Source organism: Calliphora vicina, chromosome 5 (assembly GCF_958450345.1).
Source record: "Calliphora vicina chromosome 5, idCalVici1.1, whole genome shotgun sequence".
Taxonomy (NCBI): Eukaryota; Metazoa; Arthropoda; class Insecta; order Diptera; family Calliphoridae; genus Calliphora; species Calliphora vicina.
The window spans coordinates 43,378,623-43,406,592 of NC_088784.1; the positions used below are offsets into that span (position 1 = coordinate 43,378,623).

At 30.4% G+C, this 27,970-nt stretch overlaps 1 protein-coding gene and 1 long non-coding RNA gene across 2 annotated transcripts; one reads left to right on the forward strand and one right to left on the reverse strand.

Annotated features, from left to right (window-relative positions):
* Positions 1–252: 252 nt before the first annotated feature.
* Positions 253–2,684, reverse strand: twi (twist). The gene is made up of 2 exons (XM_065513556.1): positions 1,269–2,684; positions 253–964 (listed from the first exon to the last, which is right to left on the reverse strand). Exons 1-2 carry the CDS (start codon positions 2,486–2,488, stop codon positions 721–723), a joined length of 1,464 nt encoding a protein of 487 aa, XP_065369628.1. The 5' UTR covers positions 2,489–2,684; the 3' UTR covers positions 253–720.
* Positions 2,685–3,105: 421 nt separating this feature from the next.
* On the forward strand, positions 3,106–27,607 carry LOC135960570 (uncharacterized). The gene is made up of 3 exons (XR_010576584.1): positions 3,106–3,233; positions 27,118–27,241; positions 27,303–27,607. It is a non-coding gene; the product is annotated as an uncharacterized LOC135960570 (long non-coding RNA).
* The last annotated feature ends 363 nt before the right edge of the window (positions 27,608–27,970 follow it).

Sequence of the window (27,970 nt, forward strand, 5' to 3'; positions counted from 1 at the left end):
CTAATATACATAACTATACATACATGTATGTATTTATCAATGTATGTAGATATTATTGGATTGTACAATATAAGAAATATTTATTATTTATTTCATGTGAATTTGTTTAACGGGCGGATCCCAGATTCCTTTGTCTGTGCGATGATTTCACTTCGTTTGTGTTTCTTCTTTCTTGTAAATATTTTCTTTTGCTTTTTTGTTATTCTGTTCAAAATGGCGAAAAATTAAAGACAAAGTATGGAGACTTAATAATTGATTCTTTAGATTTCTTTTCAATTTATTTTGTTTAATTTTTTTTGTTGTTTTTGTTTTGTTTTAATCGTTTACAATTGGAACGAATGAATGATGATGATTTCCTTGTGGCACACTCGATATGAGTAGAGGACATACAAAGTGTACATATGTAGTAAATAAAATACATAAGATTACGAATTTGACATATAAAATAAAAAAAAATACTTAAGTTTAGAATTTAAATTATTACATGTAGTACATACATACTTATATTTCTATGTATAATAAGGACTTTGTTTTTGAAATTAAAGGGATGGGGTGGGGTGTTGTGGGACTTAGATCTAAAGACTAAATTAAATTGTTTTAATACTAAATGGAAAGTATAACAAGTGTTGCATATTGCAACACAGAGAGATGCATTACAATTTGTGGAAGTACTTATGTTTTTGAGACGGCTGACTGAAGACTTAAATATAGTTTGAACTTCTAGGATTTACTGTTCTGAGCATCGCCTTCCATTCGCCAAACCCCAAAGAGATAACTTAGTTTCTCTGGTGGAATGACGGGTGCTCCGGCTGCTCTTCTTAGACTTTTTAAGTCGGCTTCGGCATCGTTGAGAATGGATGCGGCCCCCATTGCATAGCCGTTGCCTTGTGCTCCGTTCGCATCAAGAGCCTTAAGTAAACCAATTTCGCTCGTCGATAGCACGCGACACAGGAAGTCAATGTATCTGGAAATGAAAATGAAATTTAGGTTATAGAATTTGTATTTAGGTAAGTTGCTTAGGAAATGAGTCAATGATTAAAAAATTCCATTTTGAGTCGGAAATACCAATGGCGCTGAGAATATAAATATTACGCGCAGGTAAGTGGAATAAAATCAGTATGTACTTTTGTGGGTTTTTATTGATGTGACGTGAGAAATACCATTAAAACAGAACGGAAATGCCCCGACTGAGAGAGAAATTTCCCAAACCGAGGAATTTCCTAGTTGGAATCGTATTGGAAAAATGAAAAACAGTTTCGAAAACATACCTGGTGGCTAATTTTAAGGTTTGAATTTTGCTCAGCTTATCACTTGGTAGGGTGGGAATTATTTGTTGCAACGATTTAAAGGCATCGTTTAAACTTTGAGTTCTTTGGCGCTCTCGCACATTGGCCATTATGCGCTGGCTGTGAAATTCTTCTACTTCTTCAGTCTTACTGGATTTACGCTTTGTTCGCCGACGGGGCTTACGGAACTCTTTGGAATGTTCGTTGCTCTCACCGCCGCCGGCACTGAGTTCATCTTCGTTAGGAAACAAATAGCTGCTGGTGGAAGGTAGTGATTGGCGAGTATATTCCATTTCGTCACGATCTGAACTCGAATAAGTGCTGCCATTCAAGGAGCCTGCTTGTTCCATTTGATCAAAGCCACCTGCTAAATTACTGGAATGTAGAGCTCCATTATTATGTTGGAGAATTAGTGAGGGTGTGGTGGTATTTTGTTGATGCTGTTGTTGATGGAAAATATATTTAAAATTGTCCTCCTCGCTGTTGTCACCCATCTCTTCATCAGCAAAATCGAATTGTGGCGACGACATACAGTTTTGTTGATTTGTATTTGACGGGACATTGTTCGATGTGTTGACTTCGTTTACTGTTGTCGGCAAATATTCCACAAACAACTTTTGATCTTGTTGATGGACAAAATGAGGCATGTTGTTCTGGCTGGAGTGTAGCGACGGTATGTGTATCTTCTTATTATCCTGCATTACGTCGTTGGATACGCAATCGAAATCACGACTCCGTTTGCCATTCTCATTTATTTGATACTGTTGGCTATCCAGATCGGTAAAGCCATTGCTATGCAGTTTCTTTGTCAGACCATTGACACACATTGCTGCCGGTGAGCCAATATTGTGGCTATTAGGGGGAGAACTGGCACTGTTGCTGCTAGTACTTAAAATTTCACTACTAGGAATATTGTAATCCGTTTCATCTTGATCATTTACTCCGTAGCAAAGGTAATCGCTGGAGTTTGACATATTTTGACGCCCGTTCATGTGAGGCATTTGTTGATTCTGGTGGTGATATTGATGAGACTGGGTATGGACGTATACATTCTGAGGATCTACGTTATGAATTGAATGCATATAAGATTGTTGGTCAACCTGAATCAGCTTAATGACATTGTGTTGTAAATCCATTATATTGGGCAAAGGCTTGTAGCTAATGTCCAGTAAGACTTTAGGAGATGCGGGTCGAACCGACATTATCAAAAGTTATGGTTTGTTTTCTTTTTTTTGCAAACAAAATGCAATGAATAGTTTATTTTTAGAACGTTTGATTTTTCTGTAAGAGTTACAAATTTACCGACGTAACATATAGATTTTAATGCGTATGATTAATGCAATATAAATTGATATATTACAAGCACTCAATATTCGATGATATCCGATCGTATGCAAGTTTGAAACTCAACTGATGTTCAAATCCTTAACATACCACTCAAAGTGGGAAGCACACAAATGTTGCTATTCGTCTACGGTGCGCAAATGATGCTTTCTCTGTCTACATTGATGAAATACATACACACAGCCTAAGCAAGAGAGTGACGACCAATGAAAACTATTGAGAGGGACACCCTCACGATGACGTCATACCTGATCACCCACACACACAAACATATATGATCTGTAGACGTGAGAGAGAGTTTTTATTTCTCAATGACTTCACAACTACACAAATCGAAATGGACGTTTCGAACGACTACTACATCCACGCATTCACATTTACAAACATTATGTGTGTGAAACTAAGAATCGAGAGAATCGATGAATAATGTTTTGTGTGATGGCGTACATAATTTCCTTTTTCTTAGGTAGTCCATCGGTGATCTTCGATATTTGCAGACATATTTAATTTCAATTTACTATTGGGATAATTTAGCGGTAATTAAACGGAATTCTGGAATTTCCAAATGTTCCCACGGACTATAAAACGTATAACAACCAAATGGTTGGTGAATATTTACTTAATTTAACTTCATACTATTTTATATGCGCGTTAATAGTTCTCAGCTCGTGCCATTACTATTAGAAAATTATTCGAAAGCTTTTCTTCGATTGATGAATAAGGGATTCGGATTATTGTGGCGGTTCAAAGTTAAAAATTGCAATTGTTTCATAAAGAAATACGTAAAACTTCAGTAAATACATGATATCCAAACAATAAAGAAGATACGAATGAAATTAGTGTTTAGTGCGACCATCTTTTAAACAGACGTATTTAGATATTTGAACAATATAATTTTTATGTGTATATATTTTTTCACTGTTATGTTTGACTTCAATTTTGCCTATCAAGTGGAACTTTTGAAAAATGTGTTCTTATTTTAAGCACTAATTAAATCCAAGTTTTTTGTTAAGCTTTATAAAATATATATTTGGGGGATTCAAACGGTCTCCTATTAGGTCGTATTGTCATAATGTCCTAAAATATTTTTTTAGTTTAAACAAATTTTTGTTGGATTTTAAACAAAAATGTTATAAACTAATAAGACTTTTTGAACTATGTTTATTGGTTTGTCACAAAATAACACTTTTTTTGTTTGCAGCACAACAAGAATATGTTTAAACTAAAAAAATATTTTACGACATTATGACAATACGACCTAATAGCAGACCGTTTGAATCCCCCAATTGTATAAAATATATAGTACCTCTGCATCGAGTATAAGAACTTCATTCTCTTTATTCCTAAAATTGTGAAATGATGGAAATATTAGAAACCGACAAGTTTTTCAGAAAATATTAACACTGACGTTTACTTTCTTTTGTCTTTGTAAAAAGTTTAAAGTAAATATAATAACAATCACTTTGCAAAAATTTTAATTTTGGCCAAAATGGGATATGGCTTCCTTAGTGTTGCGTTCTAATTTTAAAAAAATCGTTGTAGTATGAAAAAACATTCATTTCAGCAAATAAGTTCTAAATTAGCGAATTTTAATAAACTACGTTAACACTATTGCTTTGACGACACTTTTATCACTAAGTTTTTAAAAGTCATTGGATTTCCAAAAAGACGAACAAAAATCTTCAATATTTTTAAAAAGTGTCTTCTAAAATTATGTTTAGTTCACCTAAGGGAACCTCTGGACTACTATAAATGTATGTGCCATCAACCACCAAAGTGTTATGTAGTGGAAAAATCGTGTAACAAATTTAAAGTTTTGCAATTTGGTTGCCAGAAAATTGGAGTGCCATTGTATAATTAAAAAGTTGTAGCTACGGTAAATCTGAATAACTCTTGTGAACATATCAATGCAATCCGAACATATCTAGGCATTCTAAATAGCTGTCAAAAATCACTTTGTAGCTTAAAAATTTTAGTTTTTTACTATTTTTTGACTGTAAAACAAACATTTTTTGTTAAAAATGTATATTCGAGAGTATACTTCTCTATTGTGCTAGAATAACGAAGAATGGGCAAATCATTATCGTGGCGCATCACTTTATTCAATCTTGATCACGCAAGACCGGCTTGATGCAAGATATGAAAAAACATCAACATTTTTGAAAGTGGGCAAGGTTTGTGGAGCTTCTGAAGAGTAAATATAAGCTTTTTATATAAGTTTTTAATATCGGTGGAAATCTTATGACCTTTTACCTAAAAAACTAACAATATTATAAAATGGTGATTTTCCATCAAGAAAAATAAAAACTTTGAATTAATGTAAAATTTGAACAGTTACAGACATCACAATAAAATTTGGAAGTAATATAGATCTAAATGTTCTTAAGTTAACGGCATCACAAAAATTGCCATTCTTTGTTTTCAAACATCGAAATTCCTAAAACGGGGAAAATGTGTTCCAAAAACTGAGTTTTTTTAGAAAATAGCCCACTTTGACGTTATTTACAGTATGATAGTAAAACCGTTTTGTATGTATATAAACAACATATAGGGCTATACAAATATGATGAGTTTTTGAGTATCGGTGCTTTGCGTTTTTAGAATTTTTTACTCAAACCTAAAATTTTGTTTCAAAATTGGCCAAGTTTGGATAGGGCTGGGGGGTACAATGTCCGCTTAAGTTAGTCAAATTTTACTTTATACGTTTTTGCATTAAGTTCTCTTTCCAGATCATAAAAAATTTATATAGCCACGAAGAAAATTAGTTTTTTATAAAAGAAAAAATATGTGGACTTTTTTGGGAAAAAACTTAAAAAACACACGCATACAAAGTTGAAATATATAAAAAGATGCTTCAAATTTGGATGCGTGTAACTTTTTATAGGGACGAAATAATTGTTATCAGGTTTGTTTTATTTTCTTTAGAATTTTATCGCAAATATACGTCATATATAAAAACAAAAAAAAGATCGAGCTAAATTTAAAAAAAAATTAAACCTAAATATCTCTTGAATTAAAAGAGTAAATAATACAGCACAACATAGAAGTGTGGACTTGATCACACTATTTTAACTAAAAATCTTTCTTTTAGCGTCAAAAAAAAGTAAAGACGAAAATTGTTAAGGTACAAATTGATCTTTATGTATTGATATTAGGGTATTCAATTAATCGGGTTTCTGGTTTAATCGGTTAATCGAGCAAATAATTAATCGGTGCATAGATTTAATCGGTTAATAATCGGTTAATTTTAAATTATTCGATTAACCGAATAATTTATATTTAAATTTTAAAGTGAAAATAAAACCACGAATTTTCTGTACTTAATTAAGTATTTTATTACTAAAATGAACAAAAACGTAAAAAATAAACGAAACATAACAATTCAACCAAAAAGTAAATAATTTTCTTTAGTTTTAATAAAACTCGACTTGGAAAAAAACTCTTTCGAAAAAACTAAAGTAAGGCATGACAAATAATATCCAATATCTGAGTTATTTTTTTAGTTTTTTTCTAAGCATATAAAATCTTCCATTATAGCATTGAGGTCCTTTTTGAATTTTTTTAGATTTTAAATACTTTTAATAATTTCGATAAGTTCTGATAAAAACTCATAGTGTTTCCAGTTTCGTTTATTATCATGTTCTCATTCGACAAATACATGTCGATGGCTTAATATAGAAAGGTCGTATCTCGTTTTTTTCTAAATCGGGTTTTTACATATTCTGGTAGACAAAACTCAAGTATACCTCCCTTAAAAAATTCAGTTTTCTATGTTGAAGAATAACAGATTTACAGTAATTTAAAAAAACCCTAACTCATTTCTAAAATTGTTTGAAAAAACCCCTAACTCATTTAATGTTGAATGCATATTTTTTGGTTTATATTAAAACAAACAACTTTTCTAAAAGTATTTTTTGATATATTACAATTTTTTAGTTGTTAGTTTTTGGCTTTAATTTTCAGATTTTATTGAGTTTTTTCCTTCTCCTATAAAGAACTAAAAGTTGAGATACGACCTTTCTATATTAAGCCATCGAAGTAAATTAAATATGTCAGTTGTTATACTCACTGAACATGTTTCTTGGATGTTCGAAAAAATATGTAATGTTGTATTTGAATTAAAATGGAAAAATAAATACAAAAAAATATGTTAAAGTGCAAAAAAACAGAAATTTCGGTTAATCGGTTAATCGACACAAATTAATCGGTTTATTTGTTATTCGAAAATCGGTAATTTTGAATTATTCGAACAGTTAACCGACCAAATTTAATCGGTTAACCGATTAACGGTTAACCAAACAAATTTTTTTGACATATATTTTTTTTAATAAATTAAAAAAAAAAATTGGAAAAAACTTTTTTAAAATAAATTAAAAAACAGTTTCGAAAATAAAAAAAAGTAAGAGAGAAACTTGTTTTAAAAAAATAGTTTTCAAAATAACTAATGCGTTAGAAAAAAATCATCTGACATCCGATTTCTTGATTCAGTGACAAAGTTTCCAGTCCAGCATTGAATTTTAAATGTTTAGGGTTTTCTTCTGTTTGTATTTCGCTTTGAACAGATGAGGAACATTGTGGTAAAATAGGCGTTCATACCATTTTTTGAGAAAGCTTAGAATTTATAGATAACAACTGTTTATAAAGAGTATTCAATATGGCATCACCTATCAGCAAATTGGATTCATTTCGGTTTAATGTTTCTACTGGGCGACACGAAATAACTCCCAATGAAATAACACCCAATTAAGAAAATGAAATTACTCCCAACGAAATAACATCCAATAAATATGAAATAACATCCAAATAAAAAAAATTAAAAATCACCCAATTTTAAGGAAATAACACCCAATTAAATAGACGATGTAATTTTCAAAATTTGGGCTTTATTTCATTATGAAATAACTCCCAAAAAATATGGAAATAAAGCCCAATGAAATATTTCCCAATAAAAATTATATACAACCCAAATATATTAAATTTAAACAAACGTTTTATTAATTTTTATACATATGTATGTATGTATTTATATGTACTTTTAAAAAATATTGTTACAAGAAAACTTGCATGGTTTCCATCACAATTTGACGGCATACTGGACAATTTAATTGTTCATTGTTGGAAATAGCCTGAGCTTGTAACTTTAGGACACATCGGTAGCACTTTTTCATGTGTCTACATGACAAAAACAAAGTATTAGGCTCTTCATTTATGCAAACAAACACAACTTAATTTCTATGTTGGTGGCTCCATATGATCTTCCACGTCGTCTTCTTCAATTTGCTCTTCTAAGTACACTAATTCTTCAAACACATCTTCATGTGGTTCCATGTCTGAGCATGTCTGGTTTTTTGGATATACCATTCTATTGAGGAAGGTCGCTGAAGTTATTTTTCCTCTTTTTAACTCATCAACAGCATACAAATATTCTGGAACCTGAAAATACGGATATTACACCGTCCGACAAATATAGAAACCGGATGATATACGTCTGAAACTATAAATTTAATGGAGAAAAACTGTGTTTTAAGTTTTTCATTTCGTGATCCTGTGTCCATTTTTAAGGACTTCAAAGTTTCAAAGAAGTACATTTTTCAAAAAATATTTAAAAATACTCCTGCTATTCCAACAATGACAAATTGTATGACAAAAGAACAAGAAGAGTTGTAAAATATTTTGTATTATCTTTATTTTATCCTGTAATGATCACAAGATCTCAAAAATGTCCTTTAAAATGTTTATCCTTTAATATCCTTTAAGATTGCCAATAAATTCCTTTTAAAAAAATCGTGCGTTAAAGTCTCAAATATTCTATAGTAAATGTCAAAATTTCATTCTTTATATATAAAGGTCAAATTAAAATATAAAAACAAATTTATTAGCAGGGCAACCAAAAATATGCAATATCATATTTTTTGCTGTGCGTCGTATAAACATATGAGTTAGTATTTATCCGTTTCAGAAAATTTTAAGAATTTTGGCATCGATTTGTTAGCGCATATTTTTGCATATATTTGCCCTTTACTGCATATTTTAGCATATTTTGCGTTTTATAGCATATTTTTGCATATTTAACTCATAACTGCATATTTTTGTTTGATATTATCTTTTATTTTTCATTATTTTATTTTCCTTATATAATTTTATTGTTTGTATTGTAATTTTTCATTTCTATATTTTACTATTTTGTTAAGGTCCAATTATAATTGGCCTAAGTTACTTAAATAAAAAAAATAGAGTACCCATAATCGCTTATATTCACAGAGTTTTCGTTGATTTAAGGGAGCTTAGTTTTCATATATTTCAATTAAATTAAATATATACAGTACGAGACACAAATGTGTAAATAAATTTGGAAATATCTATAATTTGAATTTTTATGCTCAACATTTACCAATCTGACAATATTTTTTACACAATATGAAGATCATGATTAGTGAAGTATAGCAATACAAAAAAAATAATTTCAAGTAATGGCATTTAAATACCAGGATATCAAAAAGTTAAAAACTTTTTGTCGCATTTTCTTTAAAGTTAAATAAACTTGTTATTATTATTTAGAAAAAGAACAATTTTAATCAATTTCATTAATGACAGTTAGTTAAAACATGTTACTAGTTAACAATTTACAATTCTTTAAGGAATATTGAATACTAGCTGACCCGGTGCGCTTCGCCACCCCAATTAGAAGAAATAAATAGTACTATCAAGTCTCACTTTGTGAATCTAATTGTAAATGTCTAATTTCATATTTCCATTATTATAGAAAATGCAAAATGTGTTCCTAATTTTAAATTTTTATGTTTATTATTATAAAATATTCAAAAAGTACCATTGCAATAAGGAAATAGTACCATTGATTATCACTTTTAAATTCGCATTCACTAAACCATAACCCGTCAAGCTTGAATTTTAGATTTGTATATCATTTCCTATATTATCAACTAATTTTGTTTCTATAATACTTAAGATTTAATAAATTATCACAAAACCGAAACCGATCGGTTTTTAATTTTTTAAAACCGAAACCGCGGTTTTGAAATTCTTCGATTTTTTGGAAAGTCTAGGTCCATTATTATAGGAAATTCAAAAAAGTACCATTAGAATATATAAAAAGTACCAAAAATCCCCCACTTGTGGTTTCCCACTCACTCGGGTCCATATAAGCTTAAATTCATGGCTTTAGGTTCATTGGTGTAGAAATTACGAAAAGTACCATTCGAATAAAGAAAAAGTACCAAAAAGTCTCCCCTAGAATTCTAACTCACTTAGGACCATGTATGCTTAATTTCATGTTTTTAAGTCCATTGCTATAGAAAATTAAAAAAAAGTACCATTAGAATAAACAAAAGGTACCATGAGGTATCCGCTTGAATTTTCAATCACTTAGGACCATATACGCTTAATTTCATATTTCTAGGTCCATTATGTTATAGAAAATTCAAAAAGTACCATTAAAATATAGAAAAAGTACCAAAAAGCACCCACTTGTAGTTGCTCACCCACTCGGGTCCGTATAACCTTTATTTAATGTTTCTAGGTTCATTGGTGAAGAAATTACAAAAAGTACCATTTTAATAAAGAATAAGTACCAAAAATTCTCCCCCTAGACTTCTCACTCACTTAGGACCATATATGTTTAATTTCGTGTTTCTAAGTCCATTGTTATAGAAAATTCAAAAAAGTACCATTATAATATAGAAAAAGTACTAAAAAGTATACACTTGTGGTTTTCCAGTCACTCGGGTTCATATAAGCTTTATTTCATGATTCTAGGTTCATTGGTGAAGAAATTACAAAAAGTACCATTCGAATAAAGAAAAAGTACCAAAAAGTCTCCCCTAGAATTCTAACTCACTTAGGACCATGTATGCTTAATTTCATGTTTTTAAGTCCATTGCTATAGAAAATTAAAAAAAAGTACCATTAGAATAAACAAAAGGTACCATGAGGTATCCGCTTGAATTTTCAATCACTTAGGACCATATACGCTTAGTTTCATATTTAGGTCCATTATATTATAGAAAATTCAAAAAGTACCATTAGAATATAGAAAAAGTACCAAAAAGCACACACTTGTAGTTTCCCACTCACTCGGTTCCATATAAGCTTTATTTCATGTTTCTAGGTTCATTGGTGAAGAAATTACAAAAAGTACCAATCGAATAAAGAAAAAGTACCACAAAGTCTCCCCATAGAATTCTCACTTACTTAGGACCATATATGCTTAATTTCATGTTTCTAAGTTCATTGTTATAGAAAATTCAAAAAAGTACTATTAGAATAAACAAAAAGTACCAAAAAGTCTCCCCCTAGAATTCTCACTCACTTAGGACCATATATGCTTAAATTCATATTTCTATGTCCATTATTACAGAAAATTCAAAAAGTACCATTCGAATATAGAAAAAGTACCAAAAAGTAGATTCCCACTCACTCCGGTCTTTATTTCATGTTTTTAGGTTCATTGGTGAAGAAATTACAAAAAGTACCATTCGAATAAAGAAAAAGTACCAAAAAGTCTCCCCTAGAATTCTCACTCACTTAGGACCATATATGCTTAATTTCATGTCTCTAATTCCATTGTTATAGAAAATTCAAAAAAGTACCATTAGAATATAGAAAAAGTACCTAAAAACCCACACTTGTGGTTTTCCACTCACTCGGTTTATATATAAGCTTTATTTCATGTTTCTAGGTTCATTGGTGAAGAAATTACAAAAAGTACCATTCCAATAAAGAAAAAGTACCAAAAAGTCTCCCGCTAGAATTCTCACTCACTTAGGACCATACATGTTTAATTTCATGTTTCTAAGTCCATTATTATAGAAATTTCAAAAAAGTACCATTAGATGAACAAAAAAGTACCTATAGTACAGTTCACACATTATGGTACCTAAATATTATCCCCTATTCCTAACACTAACTTCACTCAAATAAATATCAGCTAACTTTAATGTCGATAACTGAAATAATTTAAAATTTTAAAAAAGTACCATTAGGAGAAAAGTACCAATTTCCCTTTTCTTACTTGAACACCCCTCAAGTTTGAAATTTAAAAATATTCCATTTTGCCAAAATTGTTTATGCTATAGGCATGTATCAAAATATTAAAATCTGTGTTAATATGCCCAAGAATAAATATGTTTTAAAAAAAGTACCAAACTGTTTACCCGGATTTGGCCCAATATACACCTTGGTACTCGAGTTCCAAATAACACGCTGTTAGTTAATTTTTGTATGAATCCAGGAACCAACGTTAAAAAAAATTATCAAAATTGGCTTAATAATTTCAAATATAATGTATTTTCCCGATTTTATCCCCTTTTTGGTACCTTTTTTATCCCCATTGAGGTGGTACAATTTCATTCAAATAAATTTCTGTAACGTGGTGGGAGCTCATAATAAAATATTCGTATGTCTATGTCAAATTATAGAAAAACATATTTTATGAAAAAGTACCAAAAATTAACACAATTTTTATCCCTTAAGGGTTCGAATTTCCAAAAAGTACCAAACTTATATTTTTTATTTTTTGTTAATTAAAGAATACGATTTAAAATTTGTTTCTATGTTTATTGGTTTAAAAGATACATAGGGTGCAAAAAAAGTACCAAAATACAGTTTTTACCCGTTTTCTCCCCTAAAAGTTTCGAATTTCCAAAAAGTACGAAACACCTGTCAGCTTATTTTTTAAATGGAGTAACATGCTATTTTAAGTTTTTTTGTATCTTTATTAGTTTTGAAGATATAAGGTTACCGAATTTACCCGTTTTTACCCTTTTTTACCCCCTAAACGTTCGAATTTCCAAAAATCCCTTCTTATCGGATCGTTTTGGGGAGGGAGGAACCCACAGTTAAAATTTCGTGATTCTAGCTTCAGCCGTTTGGGCTGTGCGATGATGAATCAGTCAGTCATTCAGTCAGTCAGTCAGTCAGTCAGTCAGTAACGTTACTCTTTTATATATATAGATGAAGAAGATTATCACCGAAGTTGCAAATTCTGTTACCGAGCAGCTGAAAAATGGTATCTCCCATCGAAAAATATCCACCAAATTCAATATTTCTTTTAATCTGTTGAGAACATAGTGAATATATGTGGTTTGGCTTTTCCAGCACCAATTTGTGGACGGAATTCAATTCTATTGTTAAAAGATGGTCTCACTGTATAACGTCTAGTTGCATCAGGAGAAGAAAATATTCCCCGTGAGGTACAACCAAAACTATCTTCATGCTACCAAATTAAGATTTCAAAACGTGCATCTCTTAGAGAAATCAAAAGATGTGGTTTTTATGCAATAAAGATTGTTAAAAAACCTCGTTTAACTGAAAGACACAAGTCTCTTCGACTAACATTTGTAAATTTTTTTAAGAAATGGACCTTTGATGATTGGGAAAAAGTTATCTGTACAGATGAATCGAAAATTAACCATTTTAGAACTGATGGACCAAAATATGACTACCAAAAACGAAATGCGCCATTAAAAGACCGTGATTTTATGACGACTATGAAATATGGTGGTGGAATATTGCCATTTTGTGGTTGTTTTTCTGCGAAAGGTGTAGGAACACTCCATAAAATTGGTAGTAATATGAATGCAGAAATGTATATAGACATTATCAAGACAACAGATGTGGATAGTCTGAATGATTGGCGTGGACAAATTGAAAACACTGTGATACTACAAGATAACGACAACAAACATAAGTCTAAAAAGACGCTTAATTTTTTAAAAACCGCCAAAATTACATTGCTAGATTGACTCCCACAATCTCAGAATTTAAATCCGATTGAGAATTTGGTGCGAATTCTAAAACGTCGCGTTTATAATTATCAAAATGCATTTAGAAACACAACTCAGCTCTAGGAGCGCTCCCATGATATCTAGGGATCTATAATGCAAGAAGAGTGTCACAAACTGGTGGAGAGTATGCCCTCCAGAATTCAGGCTGCCATTGACGCGAAAGCAGGTTATTCGAAGTACTAAAAAAGTTACTTTAGTAATCTGCGCCAAAAGTGTGTAAATGGGTTGCAGTTATTTTTTTTAGATTACTGGAGTATAATTAAGGAAATATTTTATTTATTTAGTCCTAAAATATCCTTAATAAATATTGTTTAAAAAAAACACAAAACGTTTCTTTATAAACATTGCACTTTAAAAATGGTGTCACAAAGTGTAAATATATGACCATCATTTACACATTTTTGTCTTACACTGTACATACAAATATTAAAATTTAACAAATAGTAAAAATACGTAAAAAATTAAAAGAAAATTCCAAAATTGTATGTTATTATGCGCAACTTCTTAAAAAATTGTTGGATACATTTAAAAAAAGGAATTTTAGTCAGCTTGTGATTGAAACAGTTTGGGCATTAATAGTTTACCACTAATATAAAATCAAACAAGTATTCAACAGACGTTCAGAATATTAAGATCTATCGAAAATCTCGCGTTCAAAACCCGTTGATATATTTACACAACTTGTAAAAAAATTATTAAGAAATCGAAAATGTCACGGTATTTTGAGTCCCAGTGATAAAACTTGAACAAAAAGTTTTTTTAATTGCCGCAGTCTTAAATAGAACTAATCATTCCACTATTGTAAGGCTCTTTTATAATTCTATTTAAATTTTAGAAGCCGAATTCAGATGTTAATCTAGATACATGATGAATGCTCCAAAATCCTTTGCAATTTTTTACCAAAAAATTACACGCTATTCACAGAGTTTTTGAAACATTATTCAAATGATAAAAAAGCTTTTAAAGCTTCAATGGACACATGCATTGAGAATGTAAAATATTATGCCACTAATTACTAAAAAAACGTTTGAAGTATTAAGCAGTTTAAAAGATGAGACAAATCAATTGATTATGATTGTCTAAGAAACTCGGAAATTTAAAACAAAGATTTAGTTAAAAAATTTTAAAACTTAAGTAAACACATAGTAATTTATTTCTAAATATAATAAAATGAATTGAATATAACTATTTTCATGTAGTGCCAAATTCCCTAAAATCGATATTTAATCCTATAATAACCAATTTTAATTTATGAGCTCAATATTTTATTTACTTCATTTATATTTTTTTAATGAAATTTTGAAATCAAACAATAACCAACTATTCTTAAGTGCATATTTTTTATATTTTAAGAGCATATTTTTCGTTTTTAAGTGCATATTTTATGCGCATAAAACACTTTTTTTAGAGCATATTTTTGGTTGCCCTGTTTATTAGTATACAAAAAAGTTTTATTAACAAAAGTGCATGTTTATAAACTACACCACCATACTGGGGGAGCTATAATGGGTTAGGGCTGTTGTTTGCAACATACATTGTCCCAACACCCACCTTAAAGTACACCAATCTGCTCAGGATCACTTTCTGAGTCGACTAAGCGATGTCCGTCCGTCTGTCCGTGCATCCAATTAAACCTTGTAATCAAACTACAGCTCGCAGGTTTAAAGATAATTCGACAAAATTTGGCACAAACCTTTATATTGCCCCAAGGACAAAGGCTATTGAATTTGGTTAGAATCAGCCCATTATTTATCCTAGCCCCCATTCAATTGGCCTATTTGAAAATAGTTAAGCTCTCATAAATATCTTAATTATAAACATATTCAAACCAAATTCAGCACAATTAAGTTTTATGTAAGCCGAACTCTCACGACCAAATTTCGTGACGATTGGTCAACAATATTCCATAGCTCCCATATAAGCGACATTCTCGAAAATGTCATTAATATACATTAATCTCTGAAATATGTCAGTATCCAAACAAAATTCAACACAAATATGTTTCATATATTCGCAATTCATCCCACCAAATTTTGTGACGATTGATCCATAATTAGTCATAGCTCCCATATAAGGCCCACTACCGAAAATGTTGGTATTCAAATAAGATTCAACACAAATAAATTTCATATCAAAAGAAAACTCTTTATAATCATATACCCGGTGTAGGGTATCATAAGGCCGGGCTTTCCCGACTATACCATTTTACTTGTTTATTAAAAAGTCTTCTTCGTTGCTTTTCACAACGGATTTTGTTATATTTTTTTCGAATGAAATATTAAAATAAAATAATTCAAATTTAAAATATTTTTAACACTTAAGTAGTTAAGATAAAGGATGAAAATTCGGCATGTGGTATTCAATATTTGGATCTTTAACTCACAATTTTTTGAAAAAAAAATTATTCGAAATCTAAAAGGATATTCAAGGATAAACATTTGAAAGGACATTTTACATCTTTAGATCCTTACAGGATAAAATAAAAATAATACGAAATATTTTACAACTCTTCTTGATCATTTGACACCAAATTTGACATAGTAGGATGATCAGAAGCATTTCAAAACATTTTTTTAAAAATGTATTCCTCTGAAAATTTGAAGTCCTTTTAAAAGGAAATAGGATCACGAAACGAAAAACTGAAAACGCAGTTTTTCTCCATTTAATTTATAGTTTCAGACGTATATCATCCGGTTCGTGTCTAATATGGAGTGTCGTACGGTGTTATCACAGATGATGAATAGATACGTCACGGTATTAAAATGTATCAAAGTGGCATCACACATTTAACCCCAACATAAGAAAGAAATAGCAAATATGTATGAAAAATGTATCGCTATCCTTTTTCTTTGATGGGGTTAAATGAAGAAAAGCTGATACACCATAAATCTATTAAAAATTTTTTAATAAATTTAATATCTATAAAGTTTTTTTAATTTATTTTAAATTTCCCGAGAACCCTTAGTTGTGAACTATATTGCTAATGTGATTATAAGCAAAATGTTCGTATGTATATTAGGGTGGGTCACCCGTGTATGAAGAAAAATTTTGTTTAAATTTTGTGACAAAAATGTGCCAAATTAAAAATATTTTCATGTCAATAAGTTTGGCTGCAATCGGAAATAATTTTCTGCCTCCGGTTTCATGTTGAATCTTTCAACAATGTAATTAAAAGGCCAATATGCAAGTTCATGCTAAGTAACTGTATTTAGTTATATAAATAGAGATCAATTGTAATTAATGTTTACAGAAGTGAAATAAAAGATAATCAAAATAATGAAGTGTTCATCTTACGACAAAATTCTTTTTGCTATGTCTGCTTTTACACAGGGCAATTTTTCTTGCGCAAGTCTAGAGTTTATAGGAGAGAGAGGCAAGAAGAAAGAAGAGGGGTACACACTTGCTTGTACTGGCAAGTCTCTTCAATTCTCTTTTGTTTTCTCATTTTCAATATGGCGTCTATTAGGTTTTGACATACAAAATTGCTCACAGACTTGCTGTGTGTAAACAGACGAGCAAGTTTAAAAGGGAATCGACGAGACTTGCTTCAAGTAAACTTGCCCTGTGTAAAAGCAGACTATCAAATTTTGTTATTGATTTTCTTGATTCTATCTGAGCTTTGATGAATCTTTATCTTGTTGTTTTGTTGCACAAAATTTATGTGCCTTAACTCACAGCTTTGACTGCTCTCTTTATCGCTTGATTATGACAGGGGAGGTGAAATAGCTCAGTTCCTCTGTTTTTTCCTTCTTCAATAAACAGGCGATTTTTTTTCATCTACAGATTTTAATATAGGTGATTCAGTAATATTTTCATCCCATTTCAAAAGATCATAGTATGACATAGCAGTAACATTTATATTTGGTATCTGAAACAGATGTAATTTATTTGACGTTGTGGATCTACTTTTCAAAATTTGATGGACAGCTAATTCGCGAATATGTTGTTGGGAATCTGTTAACATTACAATCAATATGTGATAAATAACTGTTTCTTTGAATTACCTCTAAATTTACCTTAGGAATTTTCGGGTGAGACTATATATAAACGATTTTTACATTTTAAATAATATTTTCGTAGTATAACCTTCGTTCGTTTAACAGATACTGAAGATATTTCTCCCATATTTCCTTCAATTTTCTAATAACGATGGCTTCTATTTATTTATATGCTATGACTGGTCCACTCATAAAATTTCATCAGATCTGCATAGGTTTGCAATATATTATTTTTCAAATCACGCAAAACACCAAATAAGGGACACTTCCAAATCGTCACATTAAATGCAAACGGACGTAACTACATTTTTATTGTTTTTACAGGAGAAGCAAAACACGTTATAAAATCAATAATAATAGAGTATTCTTGGCAATTTTTTGCGTTTGAATTTATTTAATAATTGTAATTTTTGATCGCAAATTTGCGTGAACTTGTAGTTCGATAAAAAGAACCATAATCAATCAAAAACTCCATTTTGAATTTTTGTGTAGTTACGTCCGTTTGCATTTCAGGTGACGAAATATTCCAGGTATGCTCCATTTCACAGATTATGAAAACCAAATAAATAATAACACTTTTCAACGCAACTCTTGTCTCATCTAACTCCGTGCTGTAAGAAACAAATAAATTGTACGGGGGTTTCACTACTTTAACATTTGCCTTGAATTGTTTTGTATGCTGAATTTCATATCATTTTTCATTTTAATCACTCGTTGGCTGTATTGCACTAAATCAGTGCTGTATATCACTACCTAACTCATTTATTAATCGATAGATTATTATTTAGGAAACTCTATTAACCAATTTTTAGGGTCTTTGTATAAAAATAAAGTAATATGTAAATACGTGTTCTTCTGAAACAAGGCGTATTAACAAGGTGAGTGCATAAAATCAGCAGTTTCTTAATTCGCTGTGGTTTAATGTAGATCTTCTGTCAAACTATGTTTATGTTTACATTTGTTATTGTAAATAACATAGTAATATTTAAATTCCCGTTGATTTTGACATTTACCATACGTTTTTACAAAAACAAAATGCCTGTTGTTTTTGCATTGTTGTATTTGTTGCCGGGAACCACTCACCTTGTTAATACGCCTTGTGCTGAAATGTAACAGTAAGAATCCGAATTTGAATGCTAAAATTTTATATTCGTATCAGTAGTTACCCAGCAAAAACTTTGCTTACCTAGTAAGCCAGCAAGTATAATTGGAGCAAAGCGATAACTACTTATTATTTGACTGAAACACTACTTACCGTTGTTCGAGATTTTTAAAAAATTCAGGGGTCAAGCTTACAAATGTACTTACAATCAGTTGAGAAATAAGTAGTAAATTCACAACAAGAATATATAGCTAAAAAAAACACACAAAAAATATTGCCTTGTGTAGGAATCGAACAGTCACATTATTTGCTTGTGTTTGATAGTCAAGCTGCTAACTCACTGCTCCATGTACGAGTTATTTTATTGTAATTTAACAATAGTTTTAACATCAACATATAAATGAATATGATATGAACAAAAAAATTAATGGCTTTGACAGGTGGCGAACCACTAACCTCCCGTTTTCCAGTCAAACACACTAGATAGCTGTTCTAAATGCAAAAGTTCATTACCAGCCTGCATAAAAATAAGTACTTATTCTAGTAAATAAAATAATGTGCTGGGTAACCACCACTCCTTACAAAAGAATGCATGAAATAACTAGTGGTCATTACAAAAATTCACTAAATTTTTCCTGGGTAATTTTATTTCGCATAAAAAAGTGATGTAAAAAATTTATTCTTTCTAAAAATTCTATCGCGATCCGGAGGCAGTAAAACTTAAAACATTGTAATAAAATGTTAGATACATATTAGCTATACCATTTTGCACATTTTTATCGCTAAGCATTTCAAAAATTTTAGAAAAAAAGTTTGACCCACCCTAATGTATATGCAACACTGGCTAATAAAAGAATTTACATACTGTCAATTATACAGGGATACAAAAGTTAACGAAAACAAGTAATAAAGAATGGTTGGTCAAGCTCGACCACATACATAATACCCTACACTGAGTATATGAGCAAAAATATTTTTATTTTAAAATTTCATTTATTTTCGTGAGTGATTTTCGGAAGTGGACCTTATATGGGAGCAATTATGGACCGATCGCCACGAAATTAGGTCGTGTGACTTAAGTCACAAATTTAGCCAGGAAGACACATAATTTTAAATAATAATAATTAACAAAACTCTAATCCCGGAATTTGTGAAATTAAACTTCCGAAGACAACCCTAATTTTTTATAAATCCTGGTTAATTCCCGGGTTTTTGAGCTTTCTGAAGCTTCAATATACCAAGAAAGCTATAATTCGGAACACTTATAATACCAATACCGGATCCAGAGTTTATACACTCAAATGTTTATTAATAATTTCGCATTGACTGTGGACGATGTTTTTCGTCGGCTCCATACATCGATTAATAATAAATTTATTTATTTTTTATACTTTATTTTTGTAGTTGTAACATTTTGAGTTTTGTTATAATTTTGTAACTGTCATAAAGTGCAGTTTAAGCAATTATCACTAGACCCTACTCCCTTCGGAAATTGACCTATTTTTTATCAAAATTTCAATTTTGGGCCACATGTTCTAAAATCCCAAAGCTGGGATCAGAAAACGGAAAGCAGCTTTTGAAACCCTGATGTGTTCCCTATTTATCCCTGAAGTATTTTCCCAGCCCCATAGGAAATGTAGACCATATGGGCAAAATTGTAAAAAATAACATTTTTGGGATTTTTGCTCCAATTTTTAGGAATTTCGGGATTCCCTTTGACCTTTTGACAAGTTTTTTTACACTTTGTTATTTAGAATGTAAAACTTAAAAAACGTTGAAAATTTCATTGAGTTTCGTTAATAAATAAAGATTTTATTACATATTACATATTTATTGAGTTTCTAAAACTAAAATTTGTATCAACATTTTAATATGATTGCAAATATTAGAAACAATTTGATCCACATTTATCCGAACAAATTTTTTGTTTAGATAATTTAGATTTTGGTCCTACAAAAAAAATTTCAAGTCAATATCTCAATTAGATTCAAAAAAAAATGCTAGTTTTAAAACTCAGACCTTCAAAAAAATTTCACTTTATCATATTTTAGAATAAAATTTGTAAAAAAAATAAATCTGAAAATGTGCAATATTTTTGAAGGACTGAGTTTTAAAAGTGGCATATTTTTTAATACTTGGCTACGCCCACATCAAATTTTATCCCGATCGAACCAGTGGTTTAGAAATGCCAGATTTATTTCCAAAAAATTTCGATTCTGCCCCACTGTGCATACGAAGTATGTAAGTAGCTCTAATATATATACATTAGAGTGGGTCAATTTGTATGGAGCCAAAAAAATGCAACAAGCTGTTATCAAAATCGTAATCTACGATGAATTCTAAGAATGTTTGCCGAAGAAACCATGGGTCTAAAGTCAAAATGGAGCTTCCCATTTTTAACGCGAAAATTTTCCTTTCGTATTTTATATTTTTGTTTAAATATGCTAACATTTTATTAAGCCTTTTAAGAAACTTGACTATGTTTGGGATTGTTCGAAAGGAAAGAATGGGAAAAAAGATGAAAAGATGAAGAAGGAGATTATCAATAAACTACACCCGAGGATGGTTACAAAATCTCATATTGTGGTTGTGCGAGAACCTAAAACCGATATTTTGGGTCACAGTGGGGGAAATGAAAAATAAAAAAAGGTGCAAATAAATTTGTAAGTTCTAAACCGATAATCCGATTTTAATAAAATTTCCCACGACTATAGAGGTGGTGTTGTTAGGCCTATGTTTTGAATTTGGACTTTCAACACTAAGGTGGGGCGGAGTCTCAAGAACCCAAATTGGGGTGTCTCGGGTATATTACAAATTAAAAATGATGCAAAATTTTTGTTCTCTATCCGATTTGAAATATTTGTGTATATGTGGAATATATCAGAAGAGAGCTACAAAAAATATTATCATAACATTATTTTATCTTTAATAGTTTACGGGATATTCACCATTGAAAATTAAAATTTTATGTTTTTTACTTCCAAATCTCTCCCGATTTTTTGAAATATATATCCTTTAATTAACAATAATTTGGGAAGCACTATAGAAGAAAAATAATTTCAATATTTGTATAAGTGCGTGGTCAAGAGCCTTCCGAAGTAGACCTATTTTTTATCTAAATTTTAAATTTATGCCAAATTTTCTCCTATCGCATAGCTGCTTTCAAAAAATTAAATACTCTTTTGTAAGCCCCAATATGTTCTTAAATATTTTGCAAAGGCAATTTATAGCCCGCATCTCGGTCCCGTCAACGGAGTCAAAAATTTAAAAAAAACAATTTTTGGGATTTTTTTAAAAAAAAATGTCTTTTTAATTTTTTTTTAATTAAAGTAACTTTTGACTTGGTATCGACTTTGAAATAATTCTTTCCTTATAATACTAATAAGTTAGTTGTTAATTAAAAAATATATATTTGAAAAAAATGGAGAGAGATTTGGATCCGCTATTTGCAAAAATACAGACCAAGGTAGGTAAAAAAAATAAAATTTTAAATTTCAATGGTGAATATCTCGTAAACTATAAAATATAAAATTTAGTTATAGTAGTATGTTTTGTAACTCTCGTCTTGTAGATTCTACATATGTACAAATCTTTTAAATTGGATAGAGAACAAAAATTTAGCATCATTTTTAATTTTTAATATACCCGAGACACCCCAATTTGGGGCCTTGAGGCTCCGCCCCACCTTAATGTTGAAAGTCTGAATTTAAAACATAAGCTCAGTAACAACTCCTCTATAGCCGTGAGAAATTTTATTAAAATCGGATTATCGGTTTAGAACTTACAAATTTATTTGCACCTTTTTTATTTTTCATTTCCCCCACTGTGAACCAAAAGATCGGTTTTAGGTTCTCGCACAACCACAATATGAGATTTTGTAACCATCCTCGGGTGAAGTTTATTATTCTTTCCTTTTAAAAAAGCCCAAACATAGTCAAGTTTCTTAAAATGCTCAATAAAATGTTAGCATATTTAAACAAAAATATAAAATACGAAAGGACAATTTTCGCGTTAAAAATGGGAAGCTCCATTTTGAATTTAGACCCATGGTTTCTTCGGCAAAACTTCTTAGAATTCATCGTAGATTACGATTTTGATAACCGCTTTGTCGAGAAAAAAATTAACCCACTCTAATATACATACATATAAATATGTTGTCGAAACATCTAATAAAATAATAAATTGATTGTAATTATCAGAACGGGGCTTACGATTGGACCCAATCTTGCGGCTGTCAATTTAACCTAACCTTAATGTTAGTTAAACCAGTTTTGTCGAACATGGTTATGCGAAAATCAGATTTTTAAACAAAAAACAATTTCCGGTTAACCTACAATTCGTTTTTTTATGTGAATGAATATTCTTTTAACAATAAAACTATGATTGCGTACCATAGTATTTTTGTAGTTAGTTAGTGTGGGATCAAATTTACATTCTTTAAAGTCATGTTATGCTAAATGAAAATTCTTAGCAACCAAATATGCTTCAAAGAGTTACCGCTAATGAACATTTATGATTTCCAAATTATTATCAAATCATTTATGGCGAAAAATGATAATCTCATAATTGGCCATTGTTCTTTAATTACTCTCAACTGATCTCGTAACTTCTTAATCAATATTGATAATCTAATGAAATCCTTATATCCTATTGCAGTAACGACCCTCTCATTTAAATATTGTATTTAAACAACAACAAAAATAACATGGTTGAAAAGTCAAATTTCCGGATGCAATTATTACACTGAAAATCCCAATGCGTTTATGATACATGTAATTGTGTGTGTATACAACTTCCTATGGAATAACCAACGAATAGTGTATGTTTGAAATGATCGATCGTGAGTTTAATGAGTGTGATTTCAACTAATATTTAGCTGAGACTTGAACACGCACACAGAAACTCTCAAATTTAACTCACGCAAATACGCACACACATACATTTTTTTGTTGTTGTTGTAATTATTGTTATTATTGCAATAAAATGATTGTTGTGTTTATAAAACGGGCGAGACATTTGCGGGTTTCCCATTGGACATTTAAAATCATCGATGCGATCGTTAGCGGATAGATTGAGTTTGTTTCTATTGCGAATTGCAAACTACGTACCTGATGTACTCTCTTCCCATATTTATATTTTAAGTGGGTTTGAGGAAAGTATTTTCCCGCTTGACTGGGAATACACGCGTAAACATTGTGGAGAATCTTCGTGGTTTCCTATGGGATTTTCTGACTGACAGGGAATTGCCACAATGACAAATATTTTGTTTGAAACTTCATTATTTTCATAATTTTTAATGAAAAGTTTTCAATTAATTTTTGTTATTTTATCATTTTCTATGAAATTACATACATACATATTGCGAATCTCATAATTTTAGTATGAACTTTTATACGTATCGAAATTTAAACACCCTACGATGATTGGAACACTGCACGTATATACATTAGCGTGTCCCAAAAAAAATTGTTGTTGGGGCTCAAGCATAATTTGAAAGAGTAAAGTATTTTTGAGATTTTTTTTAGATTTTTCGGAGAGGCTCAAGTCGAGTTTTTGCCAAAAATTTTCTTCATAACTTTGTCAAGACCCACGATTTTAATTACTTTTGAGGTCACAGTTTAAAAGAAAAATGTCCATGCTTTATTTCTCTGTGCAAACATTTTTAGTTTTTCCAATGAATTGGCACCAATTTTTCGTAATTTTTCCATAAATTTTGTAAATAAGGCTTTATAACTTTTAAAATTTTTATGAAAATGAAAAAACTAACAATGAAGTTTGAAAGATCAATTAATTCTTAATAATTTAGGGACAACAATTTTCTTTTAAAATGTACCAAAATTTTTTAGAGATTTGGCTTTGTGGGAGCGATTATGGACCGATCGTTATAAATTTTGGTTACATTTTTTTTTATCATCATTTATTTATTGTATCTTCATTATTTAATGAACTAACAATAAGTGGTTCAAATCTTATATCTAATAATTATTATTTAATTAGTCCAGCCAGTGCCGGACGAAAAATTGTTGTATTCATGGTTGTATTTTTGGTGTCATGACAGTTGTATATATATGACATATTTGTGTTGAATTTTATTTGAATACGAATATTTTTAAGAGATTTATGCTAGTTAAAGTGATTTTCGGAAGTGGATTATATGGGAGCTATGACTAATTATGGACCAATCGACACAAAATTTGGTAGCTCAAAAATTTTGTGCTCAATTTAGTTTAAATATCTTTAGAACTAAGATATTTATGAGATTTTATCTATTTTTAGATAGGTCAATCGTATGGGGGCTAGTAGAAATAATGGACCGATTCCAACCAAATTGATATGCTTCGTCCAATTGGCAATAGAAAAGCTTGTATCAAATTTTATCTTTGAAATTGCGACTTGTAGTTTAATTACACTATGGTGTTGTAGGGTATAAAAATCATTTTGTGTACACAAAAGTTTTCGTTTGCTTTATATAACTCAGGAACAGTAAAAGCTAATTCAAAAATTGTAGTCTCTAAATTATTAAGAATTAATGAATCTTTCAAACTGCATTTTTAGTTTTTTTCATTTTCATAAAAATTTTTAAAGTTATAAAGCCTTATTTACAAAATTTATGGAAAAATTTCGAAAAATTGTAATGTAGGGCACCTTAATGAACCAATTCATTACAAAACCTAAAAATTTTTGCACAAAAAAATAAAGCTCGGACATTTTTCTTTTAAACTGTGTCCTCAAAAGTAATGAAAATCGTGGATCTTGACAAAGTTATGAATAAAACTCAAAAAAAGGCCGACAAACCCGATTTTTGGCAAAAACTCGATTTGAGCGACCCATAAACCACTTCCGAAAAATCTGAATGAAATCTCAAAAATACTCTACCCTATAAGCTTTCAAATTATGCTTGAGCACCCATGAAAATAAGAAAAAAAAAACATTTTTTGGGACACACTAATATACATATTTTCAACAGTTTTTACGCTCTTCTGAAAAAATTTTAAAATTCCACTAAAGTTGTTTTGTCAAAAGTCCACAGATATTTGGAAGGTATTTGTACTTCTTCGATTTTTTCTTAAAAAAATTTTTGTTGAGTATTACTTTTCTCATTTAATGATAATGGTATCATAATCAATATTAAACTGAAAAAACGATTAAAAGCGATTTTATTTTTCAGAACTATTTTCAGCAGGTAAATTCTCTATAGTCAAATCTATGAAATCATTTTATTGGATGGATTAATTTTAATTTAATAATAATTTTAATAATTTTACATTAATTGTTTAATTGAGAAGTACATAATTATACTGGCTTCAGTATTTTTTGATTTATCATTGATCTCCTGAAAATCAATCAAATTATCATATAATTGGCAAAAATCGAAATCGATAGGTTTTTAATATTTTAAAACCAAATACCGCAGTTGTTATTTTTTTTTTTTGGAAACTATAATTAAAAATAGTTTGATTTTCATAAATTTGAATAAAATTCTAAATTGTTGAAAAGCACGTAAAACTGGAGGTGCATATTACTTTGAAATTAACTATTATTTTTTATTCATATTTAGTAAATTTTTTCATATTGACTAAAAGCTTTCTGGGCTGATCGCTTGTACAAATCTTTTGATGGGCGTGGTTTACTACATAGTAGTGATCACAAACAAGCCCAACGTTGGATAAGGGAACCGACCAGACTTTTGTCTGGAAGGGACTTTATCAATTGTATAAAGTTGCGTATTAATGCGCTCCCTACACGTTCAAGGTGTACCCGTGGGAGGACATCTGATCGAAGGTGCCGTGCAGGTTGTGAAGCTCAGGTAACTTTGAATCATATAGTTCAGGGATGTTTTAGAACGAAAAGGGATAGGACGAATAGACATGATAGTGTAGTTAAATTTATGGGAAGGAGTCTGAGGGCTAAAGGACTTCAGGTTGTAGTGGAAGATCAATTGCAAACAACTTCTGGGATCAGGAAACCTGACATTGTGGTTTTACAGGGGGAAAAGATCTATGTGCTAGATGCACAGGTCGTTACAGATGGTCGTGATTTGTCTAATATGCACAAGGAAAAGACGGACAAATACAACACACAGGGCGTTATTAGGGCACTGACAGAAAAATACGGACGCAACCAGGTGCAGTTTTGCGCAATAACACTTAATTGGAGAGGAGTTTGGTCTAGGGATTCAGTGAATAGGTTAGTTGAGTGGGGGTTGTTAGGGAAGAGGGAAACCGCTTTAATTAGTACTAGAGTTATGATAGTAGGTATTATATCGCATAGAAGGTTCATGGGGTCTCGCAGCAATATATCGGGTATCGGTTAGGTTAGCTTACCGTCTCACCATATATTTGACTCCTGTAGGCATCTCTTATGAGGTGTCTCCAGGAATTTGTTTTTATTTTGACATTGTTAAAGTAAATTACGTGCAGCCTGCGGTATCGGGCTTAATTTAGGACAGCTCTACCTAGTCCGGACTAGGTTAGTACGGACACCGCCTCGCTTAAACTTATTGTTTAATTTAATATTTTTAGTTTTTGTGTTATTCATATGTATATTAATTTAAATATAAATGTTATAATGCTAATTTAAAACAGATTTTCCTGAATCCTTTTTTGGTGCGATCTGACACTATTATTATAACGTATAAATCTTTGCATTTTGGTGACATTTTGGCAATACAGGGAAAACATAAGTAACGAATAATAAATATAACTTAAAGTAAGTATTTATTTCATTTATTTATAACTGATTATTTTGTTGTATTTTGTTTTCTTTACAGGTGATCGTTGCTTTGATATTGGAATTGCTTTGAATTGAATATTATAGAATTAATTAAATTAAAAATTATATTTCTTACCCCCATTAACACGAAGCCAGGTTAGGGCCTAACTAATAGTTATACTGTCGGTTAAAAATATTTTTGTATGAAAACTGTCAGTTTAACTGTTAGTTAATACATAACCAGACTTCGTGTTACTGGGGGTTATACTGTCTACTAAATTCTTTAATTTATTTTTTTATTTTATTATTTATTTATTATAAAGTAAATTTACAAGAAATACAATTTTTTTTAAAAAAAATTAAGACTTGCTGCTAAAGCCTTCATCTTTTTCTTTAATTTATTTTCTTACATTGTTCCAAAATGGCGATTTTCAGCGTAAATCCTGTTAGACAAAATTCCGTATAAGTTTTCATAAGTTTGGTTTTAAATCGGGCGAATAAGCTGAATGCCCACGTAGCCAAGGAGCATTCGAGTTTAAGTTATTAAAATGCTTCAGAGGCGTCGATATGAGTGCTCAAAGTAGGGTACCTTCGACATGTAACATTTTTTTGTTTCCCATCCGATTTCCCGTAATATATAATATAATTTGAGGTCAATATCTATTATGGATCCAAAAATAAACCATCAAAAATTCAACTTTGTTCTAAAATCCCAAAGCTGGGATC

Bases quoted from the DNA above. Each gene is read 5' to 3' on its own strand.
- twi (XM_065513556.1), bottom strand. From the start codon at position 2,488: ATGTCGGTTCGACCCGCATCTCCTAAAGTCTTACTGGACATTAGCTAC. The intron at 965-1,268 runs GTATGTTTTCGA...TTTCATTTCCAG, and splicing joins ACCTTAAAATTAGCCACCAG to ATACATTGACTTCCTGTGTC.